This window comes from Haliotis cracherodii, unplaced genomic scaffold (genome assembly GCF_022045235.1).
Source record: "Haliotis cracherodii isolate W230 unplaced genomic scaffold, xgHalCrac1.p SCAF_11, whole genome shotgun sequence".
Classification (NCBI taxonomy): Eukaryota; Metazoa; Mollusca; class Gastropoda; order Lepetellida; family Haliotidae; genus Haliotis; species Haliotis cracherodii.
The window spans coordinates 41,411,746-41,421,478 of record NW_027266266.1 but is presented as its reverse complement, the minus strand read 5'-3'; the positions used below and the strand labels follow the sequence as shown (position 1 = coordinate 41,421,478).

Below are 9,733 nucleotides of genomic sequence, written 5' to 3'. Positions count from 1 at the left end.
TGGGTTCTTTCCCACTGAAGTATCCCAAACCCGTATCATTCAGAACGTTTAGTTTAGTTTAATCAAGATTATATATTTATTTCATTTCCATTCTTGTTTGAAGATCCGGGGTAGAATAGGTCTTCAGCAACCGATGCTTGCCGTAAAAGGCGACTATGTTTGTCGTTAGAGGCGACTAACGGGATCGGGTGGTCAGGATCGCTGACCAATTGCATGGATCGATGTTCATGATATTAATCACTGGATTGTCTGGTCCAGTCTTGGTTATTTACAGACCGCCGACATATAGCTGGAATATTGCTGAGTGCGGCGTTAAACAACAAACCAACCAACAGCCATTCTTGTTTAGTGTATCATGTCCTTGAATAATGTACTTAAATTACCTTTTTAAGATACATAAGATCTCCATGACATGCTGCTATTTAGCTTTTGCAACCGGTTGTGTCTGTTTCGGCGGTTACTCGAGTTGGTCTCTGACGTTGACGTCATATATTTATTTTCACATGTATGGGTTTTAAAAGACCAGTGAACAGATTCTTAGTATTATTTTTTTTAAAGCAATGACTCAAAGCGTCATGGAAAGCCGTGGAATGCGTCATCAACGAACACCTGCACAGCGAGAGCTTCAAGGTTATCCAAAAAGCGCAGTTTCTGATCCATGTCGTTGTTGTAAATGTCGTTCTGAAGTTCTTTGTGTTCAGCGGCGCTTTTAACAGTATTTCAGTTGTATTGCGGCGTTTCTGTGTTGTGCCTCAGGCGATTTTAGAGAAAACCCCGAAATTGTATGAATCAAATATCGGTTTAATTAAAAAGGCCTCTGGTTTTGCAGCTGTAGCTGATAAAAATATCTAGTCTCCATACAAAAACACAACCCATGGCTGCAAAGTTTAAGAAAGCAGAATAAACTATTTAGTTAAAGCGCAAGTCTCATGGGTAGGTACAACTTTTTAGAACTGGATAGATCGTAACATCGTTAAAGCAAAGCATCGACACGTAAATAACGCGAAATTCCCCCAAATTGATTCTAGGGGGATACTTGACACTGAATAGATCTTCAAAATCAGTTCTACACTTATCAAACTCGAGGTATTATCTAACTGTGTCATAACTTTAATGCAAGATTTGGACACGTACGGGGCAAAATAGAGTGAGTGAGTAAGTGAGTTGGGTTTAACGCCGCTTTTAACAGTATTCCAGTTATATCGCGGCGTGTCAGCTTAATGTGGGAGGAAAGCCCGAAGTGATGCAGGTCTCTGACGTTTATCACTTCGGTGAAACCCACGAGCACGGGTATGGTGCTGACAAACCTAGAAACATAATCGGGGCGAACCGGGATTCGAACCCACAATCATAGGTTTCCGGCGTGCCCAAGGGACGCAACTCTGCACAGCGAATCGTTCTTTATTCCTCCATAGGAGAGTTAAAGACATTGAAATACAGTATTTACAAATGTACACGAATAGGCATTCTTATGTTAAGTTTATGCCTGCTCACATGTCAGAGAATATAATGTTTCTTCACAAGGTCTATGTATTTTTTCAATTGGAAGAAACCTTTGACTGCAGCTTTTGCAAAGTTCTCTACATGCTAGCAGACAACAAACTAACTCTATTTCCTGCTTGTTATAGAGAGACACGCTGACTTCCACCGCACAAGTGTCCACTATGCTACACCACAAATTGTCTCTGAGATTTTCTGTCTGTGGACAGAGAATGTGGACGTGGTCCTGGAGGACAAACTTGCACATGTCACACACTCACTTTCCCAAGTCTCAGGACTGGATCACGAAGGTTGCAGCTTGTTTCAGGTCTAGATTTCTTTTAGCAATTTCCCATTCTTTGTGAGGGGTGATTGTTCAAAGTGTTTTAGATCTGGATCAGAGTTCAAGTGTCTTCTCCAGGCTTTAAGTTCATTCACTTTAATGGCATCTTTCACAACTTTCTTCCAGGTATGACAGGTGGCGAATGTGCCATTGGGGCTAAAGCTGTTTAGGAATTGCAAAAGATTATATTTAGCCTAGTACTGAAGATTCTTCTCGGAAGGAACGTTTTTTCTGCTATTTCATAGGACTACTGTTCTTAACAGCGACATCGCGGTAGACTTCATCTTTGAGCAGACGTCTAATGTCCGTTCCCAGGAACTGTATGCCGAGTCAAGTAAAGTTCCAACATGTTTAATTTCTCTTGTAGTAGGGATTGTTACTTCATATTGATGTAAGCAGCACTTGATGGGCAAAAGGTCTATAATGTGCTCTTTGAAGGAGAAAATGTTTCTTAAATAGACACCATTTCTTCCAGTGCTGACACTGGAGAGATCAAAGCGATGCCATCAGCTTGGGAGGGAGCTGTAATGCTGACGTCCAGTACAACAGATCCCTTCTTTCTCCTGAGTTTCACCATCTATACACAGTAGGTGTAGCTTTGCAAATAAAAGGCTCCCTTGTCGAACACCTGTGTGAAACCAGTGTGACTTCTCGTTGTTTGCTAGCAGGCAACTTCTCATATTCATGCAAATATGATCAAATTTTGTCCAGAAGAAGATGTAAGACTTCCATATAGCAGAGTGTAAGGAGAAGGCCAGGCTGGTAGACAGTGTCGAAAGCCTTAGAGAGTGAGTAATTTTTGCCTAACGCCGCATCAGCAATCTTGCAGCTATTCGCGGCCTAATCTGACCATATGGAATCAAACATAATAAAAGTGATGCTGAAAATCACTAAAACCTCAGTCGATATCACATTCAAGGGTAAAAATGGATTGTTCAGATAAAAACCTATATTCGAAAGCCTTAGAGCTATCAAGGAAGGCTATATGAACTACATCAGAACGCTCTGAGTAATAGTAAGCTTGATGACATTCGGTTTTGAAACCGTTCTATGGCTTGCATGGAAAGGTGTCCGAATCTGTGATCTGTGGAAGTCTTCTTAATAGCATAAGTTCAAACAGTTTAAACATAACAAGAAGAAGTGTTACACCTCTATAAAAATCTGGAGAACTTTTAGATATATCTTCACCTTTAAATATTAGCACTATAACCCCATTCGTCCAAGCTGTTGGGATATACAGTCCAGTTCCGTTAATCAAACATGGTCGGTTGCATATGATGATGTCTCATTAACGAGTATGTCGGATAAACAAAATTAATAAGCATCAATGTTTGTGATCGAAAATCGGACAACTACACGATAGATAACGATACGAACACGTCGTTATAAAAACATATTCTATTAAAAAGTTGGATAGTAAAGCAAGACATCTTCATAAATATTTTCGCCATACTTCAAGTGATAATAGGTAGTTTTGTCTTCACGTGGTGCCTTGTTGTTTTTAAGAGAGGAACAAGAAGCGAAATATCTCTTCTTGTGAGGGAAATAGAAGTTCAGCCTTGTTACCTTCTGCTTGCATTGTTTGACGTATTTCTCTACTTCTTTGTCAATTTCCACGTTAACCACATCATTAAAATGTGGTTCAGATTTGTCGATAAATACATCTTTGAGGTGGTCTGCAAGGGCATTACTTATCATGTTTTGCGTGTTGGACCTGTTTTTCTTTGATATTCAAACATGGGATCTGTTGTTTCCTTTTTCCCATGTCGTAGCAGGGCCCAGAAGAGCTCCCAATGATCTAATCAGGCATATGGGATATAATGACATGTATCAGCAAAGGCCGCGAGTCAGACTCCCCGATCCTGTTAGTCGCCACTTAACCACAAGCATGGGTTGCTGAATCTAGATCTGTTTTTGATCTGTTTCTGATCACGGGCCTGTTTGGAAAACCACACATGCATATCTCATACAGTAGATTGTTATATGACGGCGGTCTGTAAATAATCAAGTCTGGACCAGACAATCAAGTGATTGACATCACGCGCATCAATCCACACAAAATGGATACGATGACATGCATGAACCAAGTCAGAGAGCCTTACCAGCCGATCCCGTTAGTAGTCTTTTATGACAAGTATAGTCGCTTTTTGCGGCAAGAATGGGTTGCTGAAGAGCTATTCTTCCCCGGATCTTCAGGGATCTCGTATTATTTTAACACGAGCCGCTTCAATGAAGGTCACTCGAAACTATTTACCACTTTATGTCCCACCCTAGGGATTATATGTTACTAGTTTTATCTGCCAACAATATACACTTCGTCCTTTACGAATTATCTTCATGGTGACAGGTTTAGAGGTCTCTCAGCAGGTAACTGATTTCACAATGACATGTATGTTAAACGCTTTTCGAGAAAATAAACTATTTTTACAGCTGTGGCTTTGAGAATTTCTGAAACAAATTACAGCAAATGTATCTGTGTTATTGTATCCATTGTCATTTCTTACATGTCAAAGGAACATCTAAAGGCATTGATATCTTTATAAGGCTGCTTATTGGCAGAATCATGCACATATCGCTGAATAGTGGGCCAGAACTGCTTGAGTGAGTGAGTGAGTGAGTATGGTTTTACGCCACATTTAGCAATATTCCAGCAATATCCCATTTCGGAATCGAAACCGGGTCTTTGGCGTGACGAGCGAATGCTTTAACCACTAGGCTACCCGACCGCCCCTGAAGAACTGCTTGAAATATGGTCATGTCATTTGATCACCAGTGCACTGTTTCAGTTAAATTGGCCTTACGGCCTTATGGTTTAGGGGATGTATTAATCTACGATGGACAAAGATACGGATAAAATACATAGCAACGACAGTAACACTAATGAATTAATTATATGCATGTACATTGTCCTACAAAGCAAATGCTTTTGTCGTCAATGTGGTACTACTTGTACTGTTGTTCATTATTTGGATCAACTATTTAGCTCCTGGCATAATTGCTTAAGTGGTTTGGCACGCTTGGCATGTTAAGTAACTCTGTGACATTAGTAACAATAAATATAAAACGTAGCGCGTCCATTGGGTAAAAAGGTTAAATAGTGGTGAAATATATATGAATGAACCAAACTATACTCTGTGTCACTGAAAGAAATTAATCAAACAGAAAGAGCCCACAACATCGACAAGAGAGTATAATTCTCGATATAGCTGTGAAACGTTTGCCCAAACCAAAAACCGGCTCCTCTAAATCAGACAAAGACAGCGTGTTCTGGAATTTGAAATTTGACAAAAAATGGAATTGATGTAAATTCCACTACTTGTGGCTGCCAAGACTCATCATACTGCTACCAACCTGTAGGTCATGTAATCACAGGTGACTTCTCTAGTAATGACAAAAACAACCTTCGTCGGATCATCAAATATGGACCAAAATATCGCGAGCATCCCCTGACCAATTGAGATCACAATCATAAGATCATTATGGACGTTGTCAAAGTCTAGGCCAATAAATGGACAAAAATGAGAAGAATTACCTATTGAATGAAGTCTTTGATAGACATTTCGAACTTTGGAGAACTTCTTTTATTCTTTGTCACGACGTGTGAGAGATACTTCTTGCTCTTTCATCCGGTGAACACGAAGTAAGCGTTGTTGCTTTTGCTTTCAGAGTTTAAGAGATCGCCTTCAGCCTTATCAACTTCGTCTGATCATGACCAGTCTCTTTGGGACTCATGTGTGTGAGTAGGGTACACATATCTATTGTGAGTTTTAGTATGGATAAAATTTGCGTTTTTGTATCTATCTGTAACAAGTGTCATGTTTTCTACCTGTTGAACGTCTTTCAGAGTGGGTTAAGTACGTGATGTTGTCATTGGTAGAATGCACAAACTGAAAAGGAGGAAACAGAAGTCCAAAGGCTGGCTGCCCTACATGTAACAATTGCAGTTGTTTCCACTATAAAGGCCTAAAAAAACCCAGAAAATGTAGGCATCACTACATTGATTGTTTGATCAAAGAACTTGGTATAAGTGACATATCAAATGATGTCACATAGAAGGCCAGTATGCTAACTGAGGAAGCCATCTGCCAAAACCATGCAACAGTCCCATCAAGGCTTGGCTTGACTCTGAAGACATGTCTGTTCCTCTTTTGGACTGGATTCCAAAGCTCCATAATAATCCGTACAAAGTGAGATATATTGCTGGACGAAGCAAGTGCCCAACCAAATCCCTGTCACAAAGACTAAGTTGTAAAGTGTAGACACCAAGGGATAGGGCTGCAGGAATATTCCATGACATCAAGGCAAAGTTGAAGTCATCCCTCTTGTCTTGTAAAGCCTTTTGACATTCTGAATCTTTGTGCGTAGATGTAAATATTAACAGATGAGACGGTTTTGCAGGAATCTTTTATTTCTAGATCAAGTGAGTAAATCAATGGAGGGAAATTGACTATATTACCATTATTGAACGGTATCCAATCATCAATATATCAACATATGATAATGTATATTTGTTTAAATATTATTATTATATACAAATATTAATCCGAATTAGATTCGTTTTACTGATTCAACTTTTACGTGGGTGTGTTAATTTTTCATCATGTATCAATAGATTAGCTTAAATCTAATAAAGATTTCAATACATCTTCCGTTTGGTGGTCAGGATATAAAAAGGTGGAAACGGCTACTATATACTGATGTGTCACTAAAAGATGATTGCAAATTATATTACAAAGAAATCGTGCATTACGTAGATCGTGAATGTTGTGCTTCCTTGTTAACTATATTGCAATGTGTATACAAGTAGTAAATGAGTTCTTTTAATGGCATATATCAGTGATGGTGTAGTGGAAACAATGTCCATAATGTTTGTTGTCGTCGTGTTTCTTGCTTAAAGTCGTCAAAGTTCACAAATCCTTAGCATTCCCTGCTTTGCACAGGATGCATTGGTTGCAGCGCATCATTGTTTGCTGTGTCAGAGTGTGTTTGTAGACGCCACTGATCTTTGGGTTGAAATGATGTCCGTAACTTCTGAAACACGTTTAAACATTCCATCATATATTTATTGTACAATGATTTTATAAATGTATACAATACTATAAATCCTGCAGTGTAAAGATAAAAGAAATACAAATAATGTTCAGTTTTGTCAAAATGAACATAAAATATGTTTTACTTCAAATGAAATAGTATTGCCTTAATACCCATACTTGGGTATAAACATGCATTTGATAACGCCATACGCATACCTGTTTTAGCGTAGCACCACTTGTGTTGTACACGGTCCACATGAAAATAATCGGCAGCGGTATTATGGAAATGCAGGATATCATCCACCCTACTCCTGTTGCCCAGGCTGGGTAGCTGTAGTCTCCGTACTGAGGTGGTCGGTGGGAGTAGAGAGAGTAACAGAATATGGCCTGATAAAAGGACAAATGGAATGCAATGTGCTATGGATATATTACTTATTACAGTTTGGACATTACCATTGAGGGTAAAACAGTACATGGATTTAAAACATGGGCAAGGCATTTATTCTAATACTTTTATTTTTCAAACTCCAAAATTTGATATGGTTCTGTGTTCTTCTAATAGGTTTCATGAATTGAAATTTTAATATATTTCTTATTTATAATTCGTTATTATTGTAGTTTATGTATTTATGCAAATACGTCATGTATGAAATATTGTTTCAAAGACTAATTATACAGTATTAAGTTTTCCAGACTTGTGAAGGAATGGATGAATTTTGACTTCATGATGGTGTAGTGTAGCATTGGTGATAATTATTTATATTTAAAATGGTTATTGATTGGCAAAGAATTTCCCAGTCTTACCAACAGAAGGAGAGGACAGACATATTTGATGGACAGCATCATAAGTTTGGGGACTGCCTTCCCCCACATAATACTGATATCTCGTTTGAGTCTCTCGAATCCTTAGACAAAGAAAAAGAACAAGATATACGTTTCCAATTATTTTTGTCTAATTCTGGAGACAATGCTAGTAACAACGAAGAAACGGTACATATCTTATGCAAATTTTAGTATCAATTTTCCTTATATTTGATTTATACGGTAAAGGCTGTCAATAAGGAATACATGTGATAAGTTAGATTTCTTTTTAAATTTTAAGACATTTACTGTATTGATACTTCTCTTCATTAGTTGACGTTATTGTATTATGGACAGTTGAATCCTTATCATGGTAAGAAATCAGTTAAAGTGTCCTTACCATAGCACCAACTTACAAGAGTGCACTCCAGCATTCCAAACACAGCTATGGCAGGAAAGAAGGCGTACCAGTCCATTAGTGTCACAATGTAGACACCTCCCTTAAAACATCATTATAGTCGGAATGCAAATACCACCTTTAATGCAGTACTGATTTATAACATAACAGACCAAGGGGATTCCGAGTATGAATACATGTCCCTTTAGGTGCGACTAAATGGATCGAATGGTTAATTGTATGTTTCCTAATTGTGTGGATTAATGTTCGATTATTCACAGAAGCCCATCATAAAACTGAATATTACTGAGTTTTGCATCAAACGAACGAACAATATAAAAATGCATTTGTTGCAAAAGCACCTTACAATTACTCAAATGTCAACAATGGTATGACATCAAAGTATATGGACAGTGAAACTAAGGTAAGGACATTTTAAACAGTTTGTACACATCAATTGAGCAACCTTTTTGTATATGTGGATCAAGTTACCTGTGTAGCACAGGGCAGGGCAAACAGAAAGTTGCTTAGGAGAATTAAGCAAATGATAACCCATCGTCGTTTTGATGCTCCAATAAACGTGTCTGTGATGGCGGTAAGTATTATCTCTGTCGCTGGTAACTTAAAGTAAACAGAAAACATTTGCAATTGAATTTCATTAATTTGATTGAGGATCTTGTGTTCGAAAGATTCCTGGAAGCATCGATTTTGTGAGAGGCGAATGCATGGATTGGGTTGTCATCCTCGATGCACGGATAGCGTTGGACGCTACTTTTGTGTTATTTGTGGTTTGTCTGGCCAAGCTTTTATTACACACAGTCTGCCTTAAACATCGGAGAAATTGGTGTACGGTGTTCCACAATAAATGTTAATTAATATTTTATGGTAAATATATACTCAAAGCCACGATTCATCGTGTTGAATTTAAACTTACACATAAGGCACATCATGTACATAGTTACTACTGTTGCTGCTCGAAACGTCCCTCAGTATGATTTTTTATGTAAATTGTTTCCTTTTCTGTTTGTAATGGTTGATTAATAAACATGTTTTCAGACATAAATCGAATTGTACCAGTGTGTCCACTTCAAGGGTCATCAGTGTAAGGAAGGTCAACACCGACCAGACATGCGGCAGTGGGAGATACGTCAGGACTTGAGGGTAGGCAATAAAAGCCAGGTTGAAGCCTGAAACAGATTTACCCTTTATATTAATGTGTACAACATGACTATTACAATTTTCAAAAGATTTAGAGCCACACGTTGAAGATTTTTGGATCAGAACTGGTGCCCAGGATAAGTCGGTTTTGGGAAGTGACTAGATGGATCAGGGTGGTCAGGTCTATCTTGATATTAAATATAAAACATAAGAACTCTCAGTTATATTTCATCTACAGATAAATTCAATTAACGAGCTAAATGTGTTTGTGAATTTGATGAGCGTACTTCATGTGTGTATCAATCGCACAAAACGTTAATGAAGGATTGTGTTCCTTGCCCCTGCCAAATTGATATGGGAAATAATTTTGAAAAATGGTTGAATATGAAAATAAACAAAACGTTCTTTTCAAAATTAATGTAATGTGATTTTTTTAATGACTTTGACTCTACAGATTTTGAAAGACTTTCAATGTTGTATCTATCCGAAAAGGATATACTTAATGGCGAAATTAAGGTTTAA

General features: G+C 38.0%; 1 protein-coding gene across 1 annotated transcript in view; it reads right to left on the bottom strand.

Moving 5' to 3' along the window:
- Nucleotides 1-6,739: 6,739 nt before the first annotated feature.
- LOC139455104 (sodium- and chloride-dependent glycine transporter 1-like) overlaps nt 6,740-9,733 on the bottom strand; it is a 28,709-nt gene continuing 25,715 nt past the window's right edge. The window contains exons 8-13 of the mRNA XM_071236673.1: nt 9,128-9,240; nt 8,546-8,674; nt 8,057-8,156; nt 7,660-7,760; nt 7,072-7,242; nt 6,740-6,853 (exon numbers count right to left, since the gene is read on the bottom strand). Coding sequence (XP_071092774.1) covers nt 6,740-6,853; nt 7,072-7,242; nt 7,660-7,760; nt 8,057-8,156; nt 8,546-8,674; nt 9,128-9,240 — 728 coding nt within the window. The remainder of the gene's footprint in view (nt 6,854-7,071; nt 7,243-7,659; nt 7,761-8,056; nt 8,157-8,545; nt 8,675-9,127; nt 9,241-9,733) is intronic.